Source organism: Pongo pygmaeus, chromosome 16, assembly GCF_028885625.2.
Source record: "Pongo pygmaeus isolate AG05252 chromosome 16, NHGRI_mPonPyg2-v2.0_pri, whole genome shotgun sequence".
NCBI classification, from domain to species: domain Eukaryota; kingdom Metazoa; phylum Chordata; class Mammalia; order Primates; family Hominidae; genus Pongo; species Pongo pygmaeus.
Genome location: NC_072389.2, coordinates 56,691,665 through 56,717,056, shown reverse-complemented (window position 1 = coordinate 56,717,056; position 25,392 = coordinate 56,691,665). Strand labels below are relative to the sequence as shown.

Here is a 25,392-nt window from a genome sequence, read left to right as displayed (position 1 = left end):
TTCAAGTTCAGAAATTCTTTCTTCTGCTTGGTCTAGTCTGTTGTTGAAGCTCTTGATTATATTTTTTATTTCATTCAATGAGTTTTTTAGCTCTAGTATTTCTGTTTGGTTCTTTTGTATGATATCTATCTCTTTGGTGAATTTCAAATTCACATCATGAATTCTTTTCCTGATTTCATTTAGTTGTGTATCTGTATTCTTTTGTATCTGAATGAGTTTCCTTAAGACTATGATTTCCTTAAGAATTATTTTTCTGGCATTTCATATGTTTCCTTATGACGGGTCTGTTACTGGAGAATTAGTATTTTCCTTTCCATTCTTTTCCTTTGGTGTCATATTTCCTTGCTTTCTCATGGTTGGTGTGTTTCTACATTGATTTCTATGCATCTGGCAGAAAAAGTTGCCTCTTCTAATTTTATGGAGTAGGTTTCATAGGGAAAGACTTGTTACTATGAATAGGTACTGAGGTGTTGGTTTGGTGGAGTGCATTGGTTAGATGGATACAGTAGTGTCGTCTCCATGTAGCTTCTTCACCTGTAATCCACATTAGTGGCATTTGCAATCCTCTCAGTTGCCTAGGCTGAAAGAGTTGGCGGTGATGGTCATGTAGCTTTGCCAGGGTGGGCTCGCTGGGCAGTTTTTCAGGTTGGGGTGCATATGTGCCAGCTTAGGGTCTGGTTGGCTGGGATTGGGGCTACAGGTCTGTTACTCTGGCCAGGAGTGTGGGTACATGGTCACTTGGCCAGCCTGGAGGTGTGCCTGCCAGAAGCAGCCCGCAGGGCTCATATGTGGGCTCACGACTACTCAGCTGGCCTGGGGTTTTGTCTGCTAGGGGTGGGGACAAGGCTATTTCTCAGGCCCATGACATGATTGCATGGCTGCTCAGCTGGCCTGGGGGTGTTTCTGCAGGGTGTTGCCCGTGGGTTATTTGTATACCTGTGATGCAGGTGCAGGGCTGCTCAGCTGGTCTGGGACTGTGTTAGCTGGGGTGGCAGTGAGGCTGCTCCTCAGGCCTGAGGTGTGGGCGTAAGGCTGCTCAGCTGGCCTGGGGGCGTTTCTGTTAGGGGCTCATGGGGCTGTTTCTCAGGTCTGAGACTGGTGCAAGGCTGTTCAACTGGCTAAGGGGTGTGCACACTGGGGGCAGCCTGCAGGGCTGTTTGACCAGGCTGGGATGTGTCCACCAGGAATAGCCCACAGGGCCGTGGAAGTGGGCTCTTGGCTGCTTGGCTGGCCTGGTGGTGTGCTGCCAGGGGCAGCCCGAAGGACTATTTCTCAGGCTTTGATTGCAGGCGCAGGGCCTTTGGCAGGCCAGAACTCTGAGTGCAGGGAGCAGGGGCGCTGCAGGCTGTTTCTGAGGTCCTGAGTGTGGGCATGTAGCTGCTTTGCTGGCCTGGGGGCATATCAGCTGCTCATAGGCTTGGGAACCTGTCCCATTTGGGGGAGGGTATGTATGTAGTGGTTTGGCTGGCTCAAGGGCAGGTTCACCCTGAGCAAGACTGCCAGATTGTTTCTCTGACCAAAAGCGTGATGGTAGGGGTTGATTTCCCTGCCATGCAGGACCAAAGTCATAGCCAGTCATGGTCCTAGGCTCTGCATAGCTGGGATTGTAGCATTCAGCTACCCGTATGGGCTTGGAATGAAGACAGGGCCCCAGTGTTGGAGAGGTACAGTGATTCCTGGCCCCCAGAGCAGTGTGCATGCCAGAGGTAACTGGTCTCAAGATAGTGCTTGTGCTGCAGCAGCTTGGCTCACTGGCGGTAGGTGGAGGGCACACACCTTATGCTCCTAATCTGGGTCAGTGCTGTTGCGTGAACTTCTGACATCTCTCCAAACTGGACACAGGGCTTGCAAGTACTGTGGGATTCTTCTGTTGTAAGGACTGTAGATGTTTGTGGTGGCCATGAGGGCTGGTGGGGATCTTCTGTTTACCTTTTCCCCTCTGCAATGAGAAGTTCTTCCTGACTGTGGGCAGATCCAGCCTGGGTGGGGAAGATAGGGCTGCAGAAGCCGGGTACCTGCACACTGCTCTCCTAGACTTGCAGTCACCACAGGTGCATCTCCACTCCCCTGCTGCACTCTAGTGCTCTCCCTTTGACACTCCAGTCAAATCTTAGCTTATTCATTGCCTTGGTCCTTTCTTTCGGAGGATGAATGCCAGGTGTGTCTAGCAGCCATCTTGCTGACATCATTCTCTTGGTTTATTTTTATGGATGCTCAGATTGTTCTTTCACAAATGGGAACTTCTTCAGGTTTCTGAATTCTTCTGGCATTATTTCTTGATAGTTTTCTTGCTTTCTGGTACTACGGAATGTTTAAGGGTCATCTTGTACATTTCCTGCCCCAGACCTGGAAATGACCATTCCTCCAAAGCATTCTGCTTCCTTTTAGTGGGGAATAATATTTAGAAACTATAGTTTGGGCACCAGGATCCTCATTGGTACTAATTTTGTCATAATTTCTAGACTATTGCAATGAATGGAATTAGGAAATTTTTTTTCCTTAGAATTTAGGAGTTTACCCTGCTATTTCTCATGCACATATAGATTATAGGGTTCTTTCTTCTTAGATGTCAAGTTTGTGTCTTATAATGAAATGCTTGGATTCTCATGGCATGAACATAGTTATTTGCTATCTATGTGCATATAAGTTTCAGAATAATAATACAGATATTTTTATAATAACACGATTCTGAACATAATTTTTTTGCAGAATTTTTTTGTTTTATGGTACGTTCTGCTAAGGATGTACAGTCAAATTAGTTGTTTTTAACTCACTTTTTAGAGTTCATCTCTGTGTGATTATGCTACCAACTTGATAGACTGATTTAATTTTGCCTTTTGTGAATTGCGGTTTAGATTTGATTTTATTTTAAAATTATGTAAAATGTTGACATGGTGTTAAAATAAAATATATAAAACCAGTGTATTTTCAGAGAAACCTAGCTCTTTTTTTTTTTCCCTGTTTTGCTCTCCCCTTTTAAGGAATCAATTTTTTTGTGTTTGTCTTCCATTTAAAAACGATAAGCCAATATGCATGAGTGTGTATTTATATTTCCTCTTCACTGTCTTAGATAGATAAAAGGTAGCTTACTACATGTACTTTCTGCATCTTCTTTTTCTTAGTGTATCCTGGACATCACTCTGATGGGAATCACTCCATAGCATATTGGGAAATTCTTTTTATTTCAGCTGTACATTTTTAAAGATTGTATGTGCCATAGTTTAACCTATCGTAGGTTAATATTTACATGTTGTTTTTTTGAAGAAATGCTGACGTATTTTATTGTTTTGTAATGTAAATACATATTAACACAATGCTTTGTGATTTTATCCGTTTGATTTCTATAGTTATCATCAAGTCTTGTAACCCAGTGGCATTTAGTTTTTATAACTACCTTCGAACGCATCCTTTGCTCATTCGAAGAAATCTTGCCTCCCCTGAAGGAACTTTGGCAACCTTAGGTCTCAAAACTGAGAAGAACTTTGTTGATAAAATTAACCTCATAGAAAGAAAATTATTCTTTACCACTGCAAATGCTCATTTTAAAGTTGGATGCCCTGTTTTAGCCTTGGAGGTACTTTCCAAAATTCCAAAAGTAACCAAAACATCTGCCTTATCTGCAAAAAAAGATCAGCCTGACTTCATTTCTCACAAGATGGATGATGTACCTTCGCATTCAAAAGCTCTGAGTGATGGCAATGGAAGTTCTGGCACTGAATGGTCAAATGTAACTTCATCACAGTATGACTGGAGTCAGCCAATAGTAAAAGTTGATGAGGAACCTCTTAATCTTGATTGGGGTGAAGATCACGACAGTGCCTTAGATGAAGAGGAAGACGATGCTGTTGGTTTAGTGATGAGAAGTACAGACGCCAGGGAAAAAGATAAACAATCAGATCAGAAGGCCTCAGACCCTAACATGTTATTAACACCTCAGGAAGAGGATGATCCTGAAGGTGATACTGAAGTTGATGTGATTGCTGAACAACTAAAATTCAGAGCTTGTTTGAAGATCCTTATGACTGAATTAAGAACATTGGCTACAGGTTATGAAGTAGATGGAGGAAAACTCAGATTTCAACTCTATAACTGGCTTGAAAAGGAAATTGCTGCCTTGCATGAGATATGTAATCATGAATCAGTTATTAAAGAGTATTCCAGTAAGACATATTCCAAAGTAGAGAGTGATCTACTGGATCAGGAAGAAATGGTAGACAAACCAGATATTGGTTCCTATGAGCGCCATCAAATAGAAAGAAGAAGATTGCAGGCCAAACGAGAGCATGCAGAAAGACGAAAGTCGTGGTTGCAGAAAAACCAAGATCTCCTGAGAGTATTTCTCAGCTACTGTAGCCTTCATGGGGCCCAAGGTGGTGGTTTGGCTTCAGTAAGGATGGAACTCAAATTTTTGCTACAAGAATCACAACAGGTGTGAATATCACTTTTTTTTTAATCTTGGTTATTTCAATAATTTCAGTAGCTCTTCCAGTTATAGCTATAAAGCTCTTTTACTACTTTTTACTAGTTAATCTAAATATATTCAGCTTCTCTCTTTATAGGAGGCAGATATTTATACTCTATGTGGTCTTAGACTGAAGTTTTGATAATAAGGAGTAGGCTTAAAAGCTTGAGAGTATTCTTGTGTCATATTTATCTTTGTACCATCTACATCTAGCATAGTACCTGGTACATACTGGGTGCTCAATAAATTTGTGTAGAATGAGTGATCGAACATATTCTCTTTACACAATGTTTATCACCAGTATTTCTATCAGATAACTGATAAAATTTTTTAAACTACTTTGAAAAAAATAATTCACTATCACCCACAGGAAACTACAGTAAAGCAGCTCCAGTCTCCACTACCACTGCCTACCACCCTACCTCTGCTTTCAGCAAGTATTGCGTCAACAAAAACAGTCATAGCTAATCCTGTATTGTACTTAAATAATCACATCCATGATATACTTTATACTATTGTTCAGATGAAAACACCACCTCATCCCAGTATTGAAGATGTGAAGGTAACGTAAAGTTTATGATCATTTGATATTATACACACTGAGAAGGTAAATATATTATACCTGTCTTTTAATTTGAACTTAGAGGAAATATTTTAAAGTGCTACCTTTCTCACTCCTGATCAGTTCAAGACTATTAGTCTAATGAATGTAATTTAAAAGTAAGTGTTCTTCTGGAGAAGTTATTGTCTTCCTTTAAGACAGACAAATGCTTTTGGCAATAAAACTAATTTTCTTGACAGTATTCTTGCCACTTAATATCCCTTTAGATTCTCCATTCCCCTTAAATGAACCATTAAGTTGGAAATATTTGTGACTATTTGTTTACATGCCAAGATATTATGAAAATACAAGTTGGGGAGTATCTGGGAGGGAACCGTGATTGGTCACAAATGGTCCCAGAGAGAGTGTCCTCGTTACTGTTTCCTTGGTGGTTGTGTTTATTGGAGGCAATAGTTAGAGGCAATCAGAGTTTTGGCAGTTACTACTGCGAACTATATTGATACCCTGTGCTAAGATCTTAAAAACTGATACAGTCCAAGAAACACTAGGGAGCTTGGCAGGATCTGGGGAGCTGATCAGACTTTCACTGTCCCAGCCTAAGTGTATTTGTGCTATGCTTTTTCCAGTTCTAGTGGCTGATGCACAATTCAGGTCACCTGTTTTCTTATTTGTTTTGTTTGACAGGCACATTTAATCTCTGGCAGCACATTCTTCTAAAGGCCTGGTCATAACCAATTAGGGACTTCTCATCCATATTATGAATTAACCTGTATTAGTATTTTAGCAGAGATTATTTAAATCATTTGTTAGGTGAATAGGGACACGCAGAAAAGGCATAAAAAGCATATGAATTCAAAGTAAACATTTCTAGTTCCTAGAAATTTGGATAAGGCTTTCAAAGAGTAATCTGTATAAGGTATAAAACTGTTTCTAAGGTCCCTTCAAATTTAAAGATTTTGTGAGTCTGAAAATATTGATTCAGTATAGCATTTCAGGGTGGTGGTTTTTTTTAATTATATGGAGAAATTTAAAACTTTCTAAATGTAAAATTCTACGACTATCCTCAATTCATGAGTACCAAGTAAATTACTTTCTGGAAAATTAGCTGTTTCACACAGTGATTGACACATTTACTAGAAAGATTTAATTAATTTTCATTGATAAGATTAAGTATTTTCATCAAGGCGAATTTCGTGAGGCAAGCTTAAATAAAAGCTCTGAAAATTCTATTCTTATTTTCTTCTGCTTTTTTTTTGAACATTACTATTTAAGCTAATTGTTAGGGTAGGACAAATGTCTATAATACGAACATAGCACTTTGCTCAGGGCCTGGTAAACGGCAGGCTCACAGTAAGTAAATGTTTGATTAAAATGTGTCTGAAACAATCAGCTTTATTGTGGCATGTATATAAAGGTGGGTGACAGTTACTTTAGAAGATTTAAAGCAGAGTTAGTAGTCTCATCTAGGATTCAGTCTTATTTATGATGTTGCTAGGTTTCCTGGATGTTTTCTAATTTTTGAAATATTACTGTTGTGTAGAAATGTTAGTACAAAATGTAATTGTGACTGTTTTGGTTTTAGGTGCACACACTTCATTCACTAGCAGCATCACTTTCTGCATCAATTTACCAAGCATTATGTGACAGTCATAGCTACAGGTAAAAAAAAAATCACCCAAAATAGTATTAATACAGCAAAAACATTAAACTGTTCCAGAGTTATATAAGTTTCTATTGCCTAGGGACTGAAAAATCCCTAAATATGACTGCCATGATATTTTAATAGATGCGAGAGAATCAGAAATAAAATAATTATTTGTTTAGTTATCACCTAGTAGTCACAGAGAAATATAGAAAGTAACAAATAGTAAATGTAAATTACCATCATTACCATCCTTTTTGTTTTTAAGAAAGAAGAGTTTACTGTCCATAATAACTTATAATATGAAATTTTCTAATTGTTTTTCCTTAGAAACAATTTCTTTTTGCATTGGATTAGCAGCTATTTAACTAATTATCCATTGAAATAAAAAATACTTTTGAAAAATGAAAAAGTACATTCCTAAAATGGAATTATTTAAATTACTTTTATCTACCCATTTACATATGATGTAAAAGTCTTTGGAAATGATATCAATTAGAAGAAATGGAATGAATTTTTCTAAATGTAAAATTGCCTTCATTAGTGTGTACTTTGCATTTTAATGACTAGAGCAATGTAAGTACAAGAAATTGAATCACTTGGAAAGATAACCTAGATTTAAATGAATTATGTTAATAAATGAAAAGTTTATAATAGTAGATTCACATTAAATTGATATTAAATATATTTATAGCTTTCTTTCTTGTAATGGTAGCAGCCTTTTGTGGGAACATTTGGTATCAAGTAAAGAATTATCTATCAAAATGGCCTGTACTCTGATTGTAACCTAATTAGGCTGTGTCTAAATAACTCTAAAGATTAGAAATGTAAATAAGGAAAAAGTTGATTTAGTTGACTGTTGTCATCTAAATAATCAAAGATAACTTGTTTGATGTCAGTCACCATTAAAATGGCACCAAATGAAAATGCAAATACATTGTTTTTAAATATATATTTTCCAGTTGGTCGGCTATGATTTACTAGACTCAGCTTGTCTTTCCGCTTTTATATTTTCCCCAACTTCACAAAGATAGCCATTATAGAGAGGGAAGTAAATATTATTAAATAATATTTAGGAACATTTGGTTTTAGGTTTAGGTATTTCTAAAATGTGATTGTCTAGGTTTTAGTTCATATTTTAATTTAGGGTTAAGCTTGCACAACTTTGCAGAGAAAAGAAATGCAACCTACTAGTACCCTGAAACTTTCTGCCTACTGTATCCTAGTACCAACAGTAGTCTCCTTACCTCAGACTTTGTAAAAACACAAAATAAAAATTACTGCAAATAGAACAGATTTTAAAGTATTAAAGTGGCATCTGGAAAAAATTCTAAAGGAATAAGTGTCATTTGCCCAACATAGTAAAATTTGTTATTTTGTTTAAAAAAAATCAATAAGAATTTGTAACTAATTTCAGTAGTTTTCTAAAATAAATTTTTATTAGAACAGTGAATGCATTTTAAGAATTCTTGTTTCTTAAAATAGGTGTCTAAAATAGATGATGTACATAAAGTTCAGTTTTTTATTACCTCTCAGGATGATAAATTTGTTTTAGCAGTCAAACAGAAGGAAATCAGTTTACAGGAATGGCTTATCAAGGACTTCTTTTAAGCGATCGTAGAAGACTAAGGACAGAAAGCATTGAAGAACACGCAACACCAAATTCATCTCCTGCTCAATGGCCTGGTGAGAATTTAAATGATTAAAAAAAAAATCTTCTAGTTGGCAATTTCTTCTTAAAAGCCTACTGACCAGTTTCCTGCTTGTTGCTGGATTTAGTGAGTGGTTTCTTTCTTTCTTTGTTTTTTGATGATGTTTTTCTGCTATGGATTAGGAACTATTAAGTACTGCAATATTGTCTGAAGACTCAGGAAGTTAAGGCTTCATAAAACCAACTATGTTAACCAACATAAAAAAGCAATGTCTTAACATCCTTCATAAGGATGGAGCACATTATCTTTCTTAGAAATTTTAAATTAGAGTCTTAGAAAATCACAGACATACTTTCACAGACATACCAGAGAAAATACAGTTGTTCTCGGGCGTGTAAATTTATGTATTGGGGTAGGAGTGACTATTCTGTGGTATATACATCATGCTGTCTGACCTGTTTTTCTTGTTGGCTCTCTTTCTCTACATCAGTTATTTCAAAACTTCTCCACTCTCTTCAATTTCCTAAGTGTATATTTCAGATTACTTTAACCATTGCCTTGTAGAAACACATTGTTTTCATTTTAACCTCTTATTTCAAAATAATTTCAGACTTGCAAAAAATTGCAAACGTAATACTAAATTTCACCCAGATTCCCCAAATGTTAACATTTTACCATGCTTGCTTTATCATTCATTTCTTCTCTCTCACTCACTTGCTATGTTTGTGTATCTAAGTGTATTTTTTTTGAAAAATTTGAGAGTAAGTTGCAGACCAGATATCCCTTTCCATCTAAACATTTCAATGTGTGTTTCCTATAAACAGACATTCTCACATAATTATCTAATTTAACATTTATGTTCTCTAGTCTACAGACCTTTTTTGAATTTTGCCAGTTGTCCCACTAATGTGCTTTTGGGGGCCCATATGTAACATTTAGTCGTCATGTCTCATTAGTCCCCTCTTATATGGAGTAAAGTCTTCCTTCTTTCTCTTTCACAACTTTGACACTTTTGAAGAGTACCAGCCAGTTGTTTTTTTAAGTGTCCCTCAATTTGGGCATTTCTGATTTTTTTTTCTATCTTTCTTTATGTTTATTTTATTTTTTTTTTGAGACAGAGTCTTGTTCTGTCGCCCAGGCTGGAGTGCAGTGGCGCGATCTCGGCTCACTGCAACCTCCGCCTCCTGGGTTCAAGCAATTCTCCTGTCTCAGCCTCCTGAGTAACTGGAACTATAGACGCATAACACCATGACCGGCTAATTATTTTGTATTTTTAGTAAAGATGGAGTTTCACCATATTGGTCAGGCTGGTCTCAAACTCCTGACCTCAGGTGATCTACCTGCCTCGGCCTCCCAAAGTACTGAGATTACAGGTGTGAGCCACCGTGCCCAGCCCTGATTTTTTTCTTAATGTTGGATTCAGGTTACGTACTTTTTGGCAGGGATACCACAAAAAAGATGTGCTTTCTCAGTAGGAGATATCAAGAGGCATATGATGTCATTTGGCCCCAGCTGCTGTTAACTTTGGTCACTTGGTAAGGTGGTTTCTGCCAAGTTTCTCCATTGTAAAGTTACTTTTTTTTGCTTTGTAATTAATCAGTATCTTGTGAAGAGTTAGTTTGAGACTGTGTAAGATATTATACTTTCACTTGCTAATTTTAGCATCTAGTGATGATTTTTGCCTGAATCAGGTATTACTGTGGGGTTACTAGATGGTGATTTTCTAACACTATCACTCATTTTATGTATTAGTTGAAATTCTACTTTAAGGAAGAGCTTCCCCTTCTCACCTTTTGTTTATCTACTCATTTATTATATCAGTGTAGACAAATGGGTGATTTTATTCTATAGGCTATAATCCATTCCTATCATTATTTATTTTGTTGCTCAAATTATGGAAATATTTTGTAAAATATAAATGCATAATTTTGGATAAGTTGCAAATTTGGATGTTTTTTCCTTCTGGTGCTTCATCCTGACATACATCTTATGATTTTATATACCCTTATAGGTGTGAGCTCACTTATTAATCTCTTGAGTTCAGCCCAAGATGAAGACCAGCCAAAACTGAACATTTTGCTTTGTGAAGCTGTTGTTGCTGTTTACTTAAGTTTATTGATACATGCTCTTGCCACAAATTCCTCCAGTGAATTATTTCGGCTTGCAGCCCACCCATTAAATAATCGAATGTGGGCTGCTGTTTTTGGAGGCGGTGTAAAACTTGTTGTGAAACCTCGAAGACAATCAGAAAATATTTCAGGTAAGATATGTTTGATACCAGTAATGTATGTAAATGTTAATCATTTTGAATGTTAAAAATTTTTTTAATGTTTTAAGAAATTTCACTTTGAAAATAAACAATGCTTAAAGTATAATCACTCTTGTTATGACAGCAAATAATTAAACCCATGATATAATAAACATATAGTTTGTTACTTTTATTTTTATAGAAATAACATTTTTGAGGTTGATAAAGCAGGACATGTCTGAAGAAGATTAAAAATAGAGGAAAGGTAAAGGTAAATACAGAAAAAATGTTAAGGAACAAAATCATACAAAAAGAATAGTTCCTAAGGAAATAAAATGAAAAAAAAAAAGCAAAAAAAAAAAGGATAGTTCTTAATTACAGAAAGAAAATTTAAGTAAGTGTTCAAAATCTTTAGCGCATACCAGCAGTTGGCTTCAGATTAAATGTATGGTCATGTGCAAGATAGCCATTCCAATCATACACACAGTTTTTAAATTCTATTTTTTTATTCTCCAAAATATGTTCCTTTAGTCTTCAAGGGGATAGTATTATTCCATTTTCCTTGTGTGTTTCTTCTTCCCTCATGGCCAGAATATATTTTTCATCCCAGTTTTGAAGATGGTAGGATATGGTGAGGTATAGACTGATGCCGCAGGAAAGATTTCTATCTTGATGCTGATATATAGAAATCATCTTAATTCATCCTTAGAAATGGACATATTACAGATGAGAAATCAGTGGCACACAAGTTTAATGACACTAACCTCTGTCTTCATTGTCTGTGATTGAGTTAAATAAATAGGTTTCTGTGTAAGTCATTGTAAGGGAGATGATCTTATCAACTTCCACTGCTTCCATTCCCATTAAATGTGGATACCTCTGAATCTCTTTCTTGCTGCTTGGTTATAGTCCACTTTAAACTTAAAAGTTTTTCTCCAAAATTGTTTATTTCTCTGCCTGAGTTTTCTGATTTTTTGTTCATGGTAATTTATCCATCAAATCATCCATGCTTAAAACCTGCCAGTACATATTTATATTTGCATTAATTTATTCACTTAACACCTATCAGGCAATTAACAAATGAAATTTCAGGTAATGATAAGAACTGTGATAAAAATGGAGTAAGTGGAAAGAGAGTGATGAGGGAATGGGAATGGACCAGTTTAGTTAAGGTGGTTGGAAGACAGATTTCTAATGATATAGCATTTGAGCAGAGCTGTAAGGAAGTTGGGAATCACACCATGTGGATATCTGAGACCAGAGCATTCCAGGCAGATGAATGCAAAGTCCTGAGGTAGAATTGAGTTTGGCCTTCTCCAAGAACTACCCAGGGACCATCATGGCTCTCACGAAGAGGGGGAGTGTTGTAGGAGATGAGAATAGAAAAGTAGCTGGGGCAAGTTCCTTTAGGATCATGGTAAAAGCATTAGTTGTTCTAAAGAAGGAGAGGAGTGACAGAATCTGATTCAGCTTTTCAAAAGAACCGCTCTAGCTGTTTTGTGGAGAATAGACTGGGTAACATAAATAAGGGTAGGGAGGCTAGTCCACTTAAAAGATAATTGTGGGTTACCATCAAGGATGAAAGGATCAACAAAATGTGATATATTCGTGCAGTGGAGTGTTACTCAGCTATAAAAGGAATGAAGTACTAATGCATACTATAATCTTCAAAAATAGGCTAAGCCAAAGAAGCCAGACACAAAAAGTCTCATATTATCTGGCTCCATTTATATGAAATATCCTGAATAGGTAAATCCATAGAGACAGAAAGTAGACTGTGGTTGCCATGGGCTAGGGGGAGGGAGAAATAAGGAGTGACTGCTTATTGGGTATAGGGTTTCCTTTTGGGGTGAGGAGAATGCTTTGAAACTAGATAGAGGTGGTGGTTGCATGACATGTTAAATGTACTAAGTGTCACTGAATTGTACACGTTAAAATTGTTAATTTTATGTTATGTAAATTTTGCCTTAATTAAAAAGAAATAATAGTGGTTCATCCTAGGGTGTTAGTTAACGGTCAGAGTGAAAAGTGATCATATTCTGGGTATAGTTTGAGGTTAGAGCCAATGGATTTGTTGATGAATTGTGTCTGGGGTAGGGAAGAAAGCAGAGTTGAGATAAAATTATTTTCTGTGATGGGGAGGTTTAGGAGAGGAGCAGGTTGACTTCTACTTTCTGGCCCTCCCATACCCAATTCCTGAATCCTTTTGCTATTTCTTTTGTGTATCACTCATATACAACCCTTCCTCTACTTTTTACCACCCACCGTATTAGTGCAGGCTGTTCTTATGTCATCTTCCATCTTCCTCTCTAATTGATCAGACAAGCCATACCTCATTGTGTGACTAAAACTTAAGAGGTGTTAGTGAGAATTGCCTAAAACGTAAGTTCCCAGGTTCATAGCCACAGACTTGTCCTAACCTAATTCTAGACTTTGTTGTTGATATTACTTCCCTCCGTGACTCCTGTCTACCAAAAGTAATTTACTACTCATTTACCCAGACCTTCTTTGATTATTTGTTTATGTTGTACTTTTGCATTTTCCCATTGAACTTCTGCCCTTCTTTTAAGGCACACTATTAAATTCTACATATTCAGTGAATCTTTCTTGAACCTCATAGCCAGGGATAATCAGTCAATCACTCACCTTAATATTTATTGAATATACCACTTATTTAGTATATTTTATATAGAATTACTTTAATCCTTATTTTAGGGAGCACATGGCAAGATATCCTTTAATGCTTTATCTCCATCTGCATCTCTGCCATGACTGCTAAAAAGCTGATTCAGTAACTAGAAAAGTTTAGAAGCACAGGAATAAGTAATTTAGTCTAGACCAAAACATGGCAAGAGTAGGATAAAAAGAAAGCTTAACTCTATCAATTAACAATGGAAAATGAATGCTAGATTTTTTTTTCTTTCTATCTTCATTTAGCACCTCCTGTCCTTTCTGAAGACATAGATAAACACCGTAGGAGATTTAACATGAGAATGCTCGTCCCTGGAAGGCCTGTAAAAGATGCTACCCCACCACCGGTGCCTGCAGAAAGACCATCTTACAAAGAAAAATTCATTCCTCCCGAACTTAGTATGTGGGATTATTTTGTTGCAAAGGTAAGGAGTGTGAGGAATGCAAACTTTAAGAGAAGTGTATCATCTATTTTATTAACTCTTGCATGTGTCTCACATAGGAATGATGGGGTAGCTTTTGGATTGAATCACCATAGTTTAGATGTTTAATTTATTAAGTCCAGAAACTGAATAGTCATAGTAAATTCAAGGATGATCAGTTACCTGATAATGTGGGAGACAAATTAAAATCACATGGGAGTTATGTATAAATTAGAAATCAGCTTATTATATAATCAGCACCATCTTTTTCGAGTGACTGGTATACTTGTATCTACCACCTAGGCACCCCTCTTCTAATTATCAGTGGCTCCCTTGGTAAGCATGGAATTAGAATAGAAGGAGATGGATGGACATTTGGGGGTTTTATCAGGCCATGATGAGGCCCCATGATACATCTCTCTTTTCCCAGTGCAAAGGAAACTTCTCAGGGGATCAGAATACTCATGGTGACTAGATCTGGTATAGCCCCAGTATAGCTGGGTGCATGCTAATGTTTGCTTTTCTACACTTTGCTTTTTTGAGCTCATGATTCTCCTTCTATTGGTATGTTTCCCTCTTTACATGTGTTAACTCTGTTGTCACCTTGCTGTGCATACACATTAGGGAATACAACTCCAGAGTCATGCTTCTTCCCATTTTTAGATTTTTATTAGATCTCAGAGTTATTGAGGTGCTGATCCCACTCCATTTTTTGTATGCTAAGCTGATCCTTAAAAAGTCTTTCAACATGAGTTTGGAAGCTTTGTTTTGTTATCTAAAGACTCTGAGGCCAGGTGCAGTGGCTCATACCTGTAACCTCAGCACTTTGGGAGGTTGAGGTGGAAGGATTGCTTACATCCAGGAGTTTGAGACCAGCCTGGACAACATAGAGCATGTCTCTACCAAAAAAAATTTAAAAACCTAGGTGCAGTGCTGTTTGCCTGTAGTCCTAGCTACTTGAAAGGCTGAGGTGAGAGGATTGCTTGAGCCCAGGAGGTCAACGTTGCAGTGAGCCATGATTGTGCCACTGCATGCCAGCCTGGGTGTCAGACTGAGACAGTGTCTCAAAAAAAAAGACTTTGGTTACGTCAGTGGTTCTCAAAGTGTGGTCTCAGAACTGGCAGCATCTGAGAACTTGGGAACTTGTTTGAAATGCAGATTCTTGGGTCTTCCCTCAGACCCCTCAATCAGAAACTCTGGGAGTGAGAACCAACAATCTATGTCTTAACAAGGTCTCCAGATGGTTCTAATGTGTGCTGAAGTTTAAGAACTGTGGGCTTAGGCACACGTGAGTGCAGATTTCCAGGTTTACACTCTATGAGGGTCCGAGTTATACTTCCAGAGTCATTCTGGCGTATCCCTTAAGGCTGCCAATTGAGTTGCACTTAGTTGTATTTAGCTAATAAACCAGGGAAGTAATAAAGTACTCTTAAAAATGTATAGGCAGCTCCCACTCCTGCCTTTTTAAAATTTTTATTTGCCATGAATGAAAGCTCATTGCATCATTAATGTGAGTGATAACAACATTAAGATTTGTAAATGGTAATGTGCTAAATTAACTTTTGTTTTTCAAAAATGTTTCCTCCTGATATATGTTCTGAAAATTTGGAAAATGCAAAATATTATAAAGAAGGGAAATAGCACTCATCTATGCAACAAAGATAACTGTTACCATTGTGGCCAATTTACTATTAATCTTTTTTCCTTAGATTAAAAAAATATATAATTGGATCAGTATATGTAGTTTTTTTCTGTTAACATTAACAAGGTAAACAGTTTTTATACCATTAAAAACTTATATAGCTATCATTTTAAAAACTTTAGTGTAGAAAACTTCCAACATACACAAAAGGAGAGATAATGGCATATGAATCGTTTATCTACCATCATGTAGCTTCAAAAATTATCTACTCGTGGACAGTCTTATTTCATTTAGACCTCTCCCCACTACTTAGATTGTTTGGAAGCAAATCCAAACATCATGAAATTTCATTCAAAAATATTTCAGTATTTATTTTTGAAAAAAAAAAGGGATTTTAAATAGATGTACACTAGTGTTACACCCACAGAAGCACACCCACAATTCTTTAATATTATCACATATTCAGACAGTATTCACATTTCACCAATTGCATCTTAAATGTTTTTATATAGTTGATTTGTTCAAATCAGGATCTAAAATATGATTCATACCTTGCAAGTGGTTGCTACATCTTCAATCTCTTTTAATCTATAGGCTCCACCTCCATCTCTCTCTCTCTCTTTTTTTATTTTAACTTAACTCCCACCTTTTTTGTTTGCCCTGAAAGAATTTTGACCTTTAGAATTTTTCAATGGATTTTGCTGATGGCATCACCGTATTTTGTTCCTCTGAATCTTGTAAAGTGAAAATGAAATCCAATTTCATTCTGATTGGATAGGAAGAAGGAGTACAGGATTAACTTCATAGGTGGTTTTGTATATTTCTGTCAGGAAGCTTTTTGTGATTTTAGTTGATCTTTGCCTACATTTATTATTTCAGTGAAAGTTTTAAATTATGATAATATAATCCTGTCATTCATTTTTCATGTATTTGCTGGAATGTCTCTTCATCAACCTATTCAGTTACCCTGAAGTACATTTTGAGATGGAAAGACAGGATAAATGCTTTATTCTTTTGCTTTTGTGTACCAGTTTTCAAAATGATGAGTTGGTTCCCAAGCATCCTTCAGAGGAGGCCAGTGAGTTTTGTTTTGCTTTCAGTTTTGTTATGAGCTTATAGATTTAAACATATTTTATAAGTTTTAATCCATTGCAGTTATTTTTTTCTCATGGGGACTCAGATTATCCATCTTTGCCAGTGAGAGCCTCTTCCACAGTTGGCTCTGAATCTTTTTGAGATTATTCCACTAGTGTTTGAGTTTGCCTGCTTTCTAGTTTTATTCTAGGCTAATCATGTATATTTCCTGCCCATGACTGAGAACAATCTTTTTTTTAAATAACCTGGTTCCTTTCTATGAGAAATTATATTTAGAAACTACAGTCAGATGCTGGGGTGCTCACTCTTACTTGGTTGATCATTGTTTCTAGATAAGCATCAATTATAGCGACCATGTAACTTTTCACTTTGACGAATACACTATAGTTTACTTAATTAGTGATTTGATGTGATAATGCCAAGAATAGTATCTTTTAAAATGTCTTGTTCATGAGCAGATTATTTCCTTAAGAAGTACTAGGTCAGGCCCGGCGTGGTGGCTCACGCCTGTAATCCCAGCACTTTGGGAGGCCGAGGCGGGCAGATCACGAGGTGAGGAGATTGGGACCATCCTGGCTAACACGGTGAAACCCCGTCTCTGCTAAAAATACAAAAAATTAGCCGGGCGTGGTGGCAGGCGCCTGTAGTCCCAGCTACTCAGGAGGCTGAGGCAGGAGAATGGCGTGAACCCGGGAGGCGGAGCTTGCAGTGAGCCGAGATCGTGCCACTGCACTCCAGCCTGGGTGACAGAGCAAGACTCCATCTCAAAAAAAAAAAAAAAAAAAAAAAAGAAGTACTAGGTCCAAGGCTATAAACTTAAATAAGGCTTTTAATACATATTGCCAGATTATTTTCCCCTTACTAGTTTGCACTCTCTTGAGAATAGTGAGAGGATGCATCTGACTTTACCCCCTTATTAGCATTAAGTATTAGTATTTTTCAGTTTTGTTAATTTGATAGATTAAATGATTTTTATTTTCTGTTAGTGACATTAAAATTTTAATGATCTTATTGCCATTTGATTTTCCAGTTTGAGGTATTGACTGTTCATATTCTTACCTAAATTATCTATTGAGATTATGGTGTTTTTCCTTTTTATGGATACTTTATCTAGGGATATTATTAATTTATCTTGTTAAGGTTTTTCTAGTTTATTTGCTTTAAAATTTTGTTTATTATGCATTTGAAGTTTTAAAAAGTTTATCATGCACAGAAATTTTAAAAAGTTTAAAAATTAGATCTATCCATATATTTCCTTATTGATTACATTGTTTTTAAGCAGAAGTCTTTTCCACTAATAAATGTTTACATTTATTTTACCTTCCTTCTCTGTTTCCTCCTGTTCTTTTTCTTTCTCCTCCTCCTTAACTTTTAATTCTCTTATTTATCTAGAATAAAGTGAGGAACAGACTGGATCAGACTTCATCTCCCATTCCCACACTTAGCTAACTGGTTGTTCCATTATTATTTATTAAATAATCTTTCCTTTTCTTCCACTGACTTAAGATGTTACCTTTGTCAGATTAACTTCTTATACGTATATGATTTTTGTATTATATTTTTGCATCAATCAATTACTAGACTACATTTTTCTTACTTAGTTTAATATCCACTAAAAAAAAATGGGTTTTATTTAAAAAAAAATCCCCAGCTAATCTCATCTATTTTTTCTTCTCTACGAACTTCAGAATCATTTTAAAGTTCCAAAACAGGAAGAGAAATTCCCAGGGAGATTTTTATTGAAATTATTTAAAGCCTATGTAAATTAACTTATAAAGAATTACAGTTTTTACACATTTCAGTCCTTCCCTTCATATAATTTTATAAAGATTTATAATTTCCTTCACAATAGCTCTCTCTCGGCTTTCATAGTTTGTCCTTTTGTATTTCTTTAGACTTTTCTAACTATTTATTGCTGATCTATAAGAAGAAAACTATTGATTTAAAAAAAATTTCGTATCTAGCTATTCAGTTATTGAATCTGAGTTTTATCTAGTCATCTTGACTTTTGTAGATGTAGCATCATCTGCAGAAGAAAATTTTTACTTATGCTGACACCATTTAAAATGTTTACTTTTATGTTAGAACAAAAATAATTATATACTAAAAATATTTTCTATATTAAATATATAATACATAAGTTATATAAAATATATTTTATATGTTTATGAAATTATCTTTAAAAACATAATTTTACCTTTTATTGCAGCCATTTCTTCCTTTGTCTGATAGTGGTGTTATATATGACTCTGATGAAAGCATTCATAGTGATGAAGAAGATGATGCCTTTTTTTCAGATACACAAATACAGGAGCACCAAGATCCAAATTCCTATAGGTAAATAAGATTTTCTTTCTCTCTTTTTTTTTTGGCTTCTCTTTTTGTAGAAAATCCCAATGTTATTAATTTTAAATAACATTATTATCCTGAATTTATATAAGAAATGACTTATGTTTCCAGGCTACAAATTCTGCACCTATGAGGTCAATGTCTACAGTGTTTTCTGCACCTCCAAAAACTAGCTTTTATGGAGAGTGCAAACACAAGCATCTTTAGTGAGGAAAAAATATGTAACTCATGGATATACTATTAGAGTTTAATATATAAATTATTGGTATACTATTAGGTTCCATGTGACTATGTGGTAAATCTTTTTCCATGAGGTAATTTTCAGCAAGTGTAATATAGTATTGCAAGTTTTTTATATTCAGTGACCACAGAGGTGCCATTTTTGCATAGTAAATTTCAGTGACAGCTTTTTTTCTGGGTTGGAGAGTGGGCTAAACAGTTGGCAGGGAACACCACTCTGTTTCTCCCATGATTTTATTTTTCACTTAAAGACTCTTTTTGCCCCTCCTTGAACAGCTGGGCTCTTCTACATTTGACAATGGTTAAACTAGCACTTCACAATGTCAAGAATTTCTTTCCTATTGCTGGACTGGAATTCTCTGGTGAGTTTGGAATTTAAAAATTAATGTTATTAAGTATAATAAATTGCCATCAAGTTTCTCTTTACAAAATCTATATATAAGGTCATTTGGTACTTAAAAAATAGTGCATTAGATATTTTATAAAGTCTTGTTTATTTTAGGCTCCAATCTGTGACTTTATTTTTATTTTTTTAGATAGAGTCTTGCTCTGTTGCCCAGACTGTAGTGCAGTGGTGCGATCACAGCTCACTGCAAACTCCGCCTCTTAAGCTCAAGCCATCCTCCCACCTCAGTCTCCTGAGTAGCTGGGACTATAGATGTGCCACCATGCTGGGCTAATTTTTGTATTTTTTGTAAGAGACAAAGTTTCATCACGTTACCCAGGCTAGTCTTGAACTCCTGGCTCAAACAATCCACCTGCCTTGGCCTCCTAAAGTGCTGAGATTACAGATGTGAGCCACCACACCTGGCTTCAGTCTAATACTTTATATCAAGAATCACTCTCTACACAGAAGATTGAGAAAGAGCAGAAACCCACTTCTGTTTTGTTGAAAGCATTAAGAATCTAAACTGTATTACATTAACATTTTCAGATTTACTTGTATTTTTAGAAGTATTGTCTCTGAGAATTCAGATTCTATAAATATTTGGGTGATGATCGATATTTTTTATTAAAATAAATAACATATTCTGTCACCTTGTAGAGCTGCCTGTAACATCACCATTAGGTATTGCTGTGATTAAAAACTTGGAGAACTGGGAACAGATCTTGCAAGAGAAAATGGATCAGTTTGAAGGTCCACCCCCTAACTATATCAACACATATCCAACTGACCTTTCAGTGGGAGCTGGACCAGCTATTCTTCGAAATAAAGCAATGCTAGAACCTGAAAATACCCCATTCAAGTAAGAAAGCTCTTATAATGCTGATAAAGAGTATAGCTTAACTTTTCTGGAAGACAGTTTGGCTAAATATGCCAATATATTTTAAAACATTCATAATTTTGAACCTGCAGTCCTATTTTTAGCAGAATACTCTTAAGAAAAATATCAGAAATTTGAATTGAATTTTTTCCCAGTATTATCTGTAATTCATAGACATTCCATTTACATAAAGGAAAAAGTCTTTAGTGTATTAATTTCCCGTGTGGTGTTTTTGTTTGTTTGTTTGAGACAAGGTCTCACTCTGTCACCCTGGATGGAGTGCAGTGGTGCAATCTCAGCTCACTACAGCCTCAACCTCCTGGGCTCAATCCATCTTTTTCACCTCTGCCTCCTGAGTAGCTGGAACAACAGGCGAGCGCCACCGGCTAATTTTTTTTGTATTTTTTGTAGAGACAGGGTTTCACCATGTTGCCCACATTGGTCTCAAACTCCTGGGCTCAAGCAGTCCCTGGTCTTTGCCTCCCAAAGTGCTGGGATTACAGGCATGTGCCACTGCGTACAGCATATTTATGTTCTTATTGTCAGAACTCTTACAGAATTTTTTTTCTAACAATCTATATATGCAAATAAGGTGCTTCTGACTTTTGTCAGTAATTTAACAGTAAACACATTACAGGTTTTTAACTGATGTTTTGATCTTTCACCTGCCGATCTAGGTCCCTTTTGATAAGCAGCATGCTTTTTTTTTTTGAGGTAGTGGACCCTGATTAATAGTATTTACTATTAAAATAAGCTTGAAAGAACAAAGCTTTTTAGCTTGTTAGGCTGTTAGAATTGATATCTATGACTTATATTCATTGCTGATATGCTTTAACCAAGAGAACCAACATAAAGTATAATTTAAAAAGAGAATAATAAGAGATTCATTTGACTCTCAGCTTAACTGGTTCATTCAGTGTAATTAGAGAATTAGTTGCTAGATGAAATGATTTTTAGGAGAACTAAAAATTAAAAGTAAACTGTGCAGTTTTGTTGAGCTTAATGCTGTGTCTTCTTTGCAATAGATTGTGAAGGTTTTAAAAATAAATATCTGCAAATATAAACATATTTTCTATAGACTAAAGTAGTGTGATATGTTAATTTTTTTAATAGGTCCCGGGATTCTTCTGCATTTCCAGTCAAACGACTTTGGCATTTCCTTGTTAAACAAGAAGTCCTTCAAGAGACATTTATTAGATATATTTTCACTAAGAAAAGAAAGCAGAGTGAGGTATTTTGAGAAAAATATTTTCTATTGTAATTTTTCTTTAGTTTTCTTTAACATTTGTAAGGAAATCAGTGCTTGATTTATTCTGAAATTTTCTCTCTGGTTGGGTAATAGTCAAAGTTCACTAAACTACTGTGAACTACTTTTAAGATAAAACCTTATAATTTTCATTTCATAGCAATGAAACAACATAGGTACTTTGATAAATTACATATATTCCAGTGAAAGTTGGTACTTTATAGTATTTGTCATTAGGTTTTTACATGTAATAAACATTGTGATGGATGGTTTGAGGAATTTAATATATAAGCTTACTCTATAATATTCTCCAAATATGTATTTAAAATATAAAATAGCCTTTTACAAGCATTTTATTTACTTAGCACTTAGAAATGAACAGAATGATGATTTGAAGCAACAAATTCAGGATGCTTTTGTGAGAGAAAAAACTACAGAAATAGCAAATATAAGATGAAGGAAGATTGCTCTTACAAAGCAAGACAGAGGTTCTGCATTGCATGATTATTTTTAAGCTAATACAATTAGTGATGTAATAGCAGACATGGTTCAAGAAGAATCAGCAGTTTGGGAGATTGGCAAATGACCTCTTCCTTACAAAAGTAGGACCTTTTATATGAGCATTTCAGTCTGTTTGGCTATTTAGTGAGGTAATTAGTGAGGTAATGAGCAGTTTGAAGAGTGTTCAGAGTTGAGTGTCTGATGTAATTAAAGATTTGGCAAACATGGCCGGGCACAGTGGCTCATGCCTGTAATCCCAGCACTTTGGGAGGCCGAGGCGGGCAGATCACCTGAAGTCAGGAGTTCATGACCAGCCTGACCAACATGGAGAAACCCCATCTCTACTAAAAATACAAAAGATTAGCCGGGTGTGGTGGCGCATGTCTGTAATCCCAGCTACTCGGGAGGCTGAGGTAAGAGAATTGGTTGAACCCTAGAGGCAGAGGTTGTGGTGAGCCAAGATTGTGCCATTGCACTCCAGCCTGGGCAACAAGAGCGAAACTCCGTCTCAAAAAAAATAAAGATTTGGCAAACACAATCAATGAGAAGAGAAGAAATGAATTATATTTGACTTAGAAAAGTGAAAACAGAGAGTCCATATGGCTCGATTTCATGAGATAAAATATAAAACTGCTTCTCAGTTTTTCCTCATGCCTAGGGCAGTGGGACCTACCATACTTGTTCTTTTTCCCACTCACCCACTTACCTGAATGGTAATTGTGGTCAGCCCTTATGAACAGTCATTTGTTTTCTCTATGGATTTAAAAATTATGTACTTAAATGAGGAAGTAGAAGAATGAACTGTAGAGACCTTTTGAGTCCTAGTTATAAGCTTTTTTATAACAAAAGACCCTTATGGCATTGAAATTATTGATGTGACTTGGTTAGGGAAATCAGAGGCAAATTATTTGCCTCTGTCATTTAAACCACTGTTTATAGCATTTCCTATAGTGATGCTGAGTCCAAATTCCATAAACTAAGATATAGGAATCTAAGATAGTGATTTAAAATAAAAGATTTTAGCCAGGCACAGTGGCTCACATCTGTAATCCTAGCACTAGGTGGGGGATCTCCTGAGCTCAGGGGTTTGAGACCAGCCTGGCAACATGGTGAAACCCCGTCTCTACAAAAAATACAAAACAATTATCCAGGTGTGATGGTGTATGCTTGTGATCCCAGCTACTTGCAGGGCTGAGGCAGGAGGATTGCTTGAGCCCAGGAGGTGGAGGTTGTAGTGAGCTGAGATCACACACCACTGCACTCCATCCTGGGTAACAAAGTGAGACCCTGTCTTAATAAGATTTCTGGTCAATTAGGGGCTGTGTTATTCACAGAAAACCAGTTCATTGAGTGATCAATTTTCTGAGTGTTTTGTTCTTCAAATTATTAAAATTAATGATTTATCACAAGTATGTTTTAAGTATTGGTAAGGTTGATAGCAGCTTGACTGGTTGACTTGTCAGAGTGTAGAGTGCTGTGGGAAGCCAGGTGTCTGGGTTTCTTGGACCCTCCCATTCTCGTCTTGCCCTTCCCCACTAGTTTGCTTCTTCCTTAACTGATTCTCCCCCTCTCCGCCCCTCAGTCTCTGTGTGTTCTGTTTTTCTTCCAGCAGTGGGTCCCCATGAACAGGGAAGTAGGACAGAGATAAATGGAATGTTTCTTAAAGTACTATATAAGCATCAGTTGGCTCCAAGGAAGGGAAGTACATGGCTGGGAGTTAGGATGGAAGAATTTTTATCATGTACCCTTTTAATTTTAAAACATTGAATGGAATTACTGTCTTGTCCAGTACTGTCCCATAGAACTTTCTGTGATGATGGAAATCTGTATCTGCATAGTCCAACATAGTAGTCACCAGCCACATGTGGTTACTGAGTACTTGAAATGTGGCTAGCATGATTGAGAAACTGAATTTTAAATTTTAATTTTAATTAATCCAAATTTAAATAGTTACATATGGTTAGTGATTGCTGTTTTGAATAGCTCAGACCTGAAAAAAAGATGTTTTCATTAAGAAAAAAATTATGAATAAAACGTTAAGGCTGTTAGGACAAAATAAAAACTCGTTGCTAGGCTCAGAAATATGCAAAACTTATTAAAACTCTACCCAATCCAGTAAGAGTGCTTACATCTTTAAAATTGTCAAATAGGATTTTGGTAATCACTAAATTTGGCAAATTCAGAAAATTGACCAATAAAATTGGCAGGCTAATCCTAAAAATGCTGGGTGCATTTAAAAAAAAATCCCTGAGAAATGCTGAAGTTATAGATATATTTATAAGAATAAGATCTTTTATTCACTGAAGATATTACAGGAAAATATTTCACAAAACAAGTTTTTGGGAAACAGATTGGTAAATTCAGCTAATTAAGACAAATAGATTCTTCAGCAGTTTGGCCTTCACTGAGTTAGCTGTGCCACACATTGACCATTCCTTGGAAGTTTTCTTGGATGCATTTTTATCAGCTGCAGCAGCCATAGGGGAGTCCCTGGAGGCATGGGCAGAAAATTTGAATGGCCCTTCATGATGAAAGGGAGGCAGTCACCTGAAAAGGTATGAGGAATAGTTTGTTTCTCTGATCAAACCTTCAGAGTTTCCACAGCAGAGCAGAAATATAACTTCTGATTGCAGCCATCCTTAGGACCCTGCATCAACCCGGGAGCAAATTACTGAGTGATTTCTTTTTCCATGCCTGATTTTATTAAACATTTATTTACTTATTTAGAGAAAAATCATCATATTCCTTATAAGAGTGAAATAATTATCAATATTTTGGATCTATGTTTAGATATAAATATTTTAATTTGTATTTGAAATCAACCCCTATAGGGCAGGAATTTATGTAGCATCTTCTGCATCTGCTTATACAAGTGGGCTTTAATTTTATAGATTACCAGTTATGTAACTTAAATTTCTTAAAACTGTATACAGATAAGTAATTTTTATTTTGAAACAGCTTTTATGTTCTTGTGTTTATGTAATAGTCACATTAATTTTGCTCTTTTGGCTTTGTGTTGTGTTTATTTGATGACTGTTTTAATTTTTTCTTGATTTTGCAAATTCATTTTTATCATCTTTAAGTGGTGGAGTGGCCATTTCAGCTTGAAATATTTCACTGTCTTTATAATTTCATTCCATGCATGTGTTTTGTGTTTGTGACGGTGTGGTGGTATTTAGTCTATAGAAGAACATGTGGAGCAGGTCAACCAAAACTGCGTAGCAGAAGATTGCCACATCAAGGTAGTATTCCAAGATCTTGTATTTAGCTCATTCTTTAAAGTTCAAGGAGCTAACGCCTCATCTCTGATACTAACCATGACCTGCCCAACTGGCTAACTACTCAGAGAACTCATAGTACTCCCGTACCACTTCA

At 36.0% G+C, this 25,392-nt stretch overlaps 1 protein-coding gene across 6 annotated transcripts in view; it reads left to right on the top strand.

Annotated features, from left to right (window-relative positions):
* DMXL2 (Dmx like 2) overlaps positions 1-25,392 on the top strand; it is a 175,591-nt gene that overhangs the window by 138,388 nt on the left and 11,811 nt on the right. The window contains exons 24-34 of one of the 6 annotated variants that reach the window (XM_054451710.2): positions 3,348-4,429; positions 4,833-5,024; positions 6,607-6,683; positions 8,225-8,352; positions 10,330-10,578; positions 13,504-13,682; positions 18,626-18,753; positions 19,282-19,367; positions 20,051-20,252; positions 21,384-21,501; positions 25,197-25,259. In XM_054451710.2, coding sequence (XP_054307685.1) covers positions 3,348-4,429; positions 4,833-5,024; positions 6,607-6,683; positions 8,225-8,352; positions 10,330-10,578; positions 13,504-13,682; positions 18,626-18,753; positions 19,282-19,367; positions 20,051-20,252; positions 21,384-21,501; positions 25,197-25,259 — 2,504 coding nt within the window. Of the gene's footprint in view, positions 1-3,347; positions 4,430-4,832; positions 5,025-6,606; positions 6,684-8,221; positions 8,353-10,329; positions 10,579-13,503; positions 13,683-18,625; positions 18,754-19,281; positions 19,368-20,050; positions 20,253-21,383; positions 25,326-25,392 lie in introns of those variants that run through there. The other 5 variants (XM_054451709.2, XM_054451712.2, XM_054451711.2 and 2 more) reach the window with 5 other exon arrangements.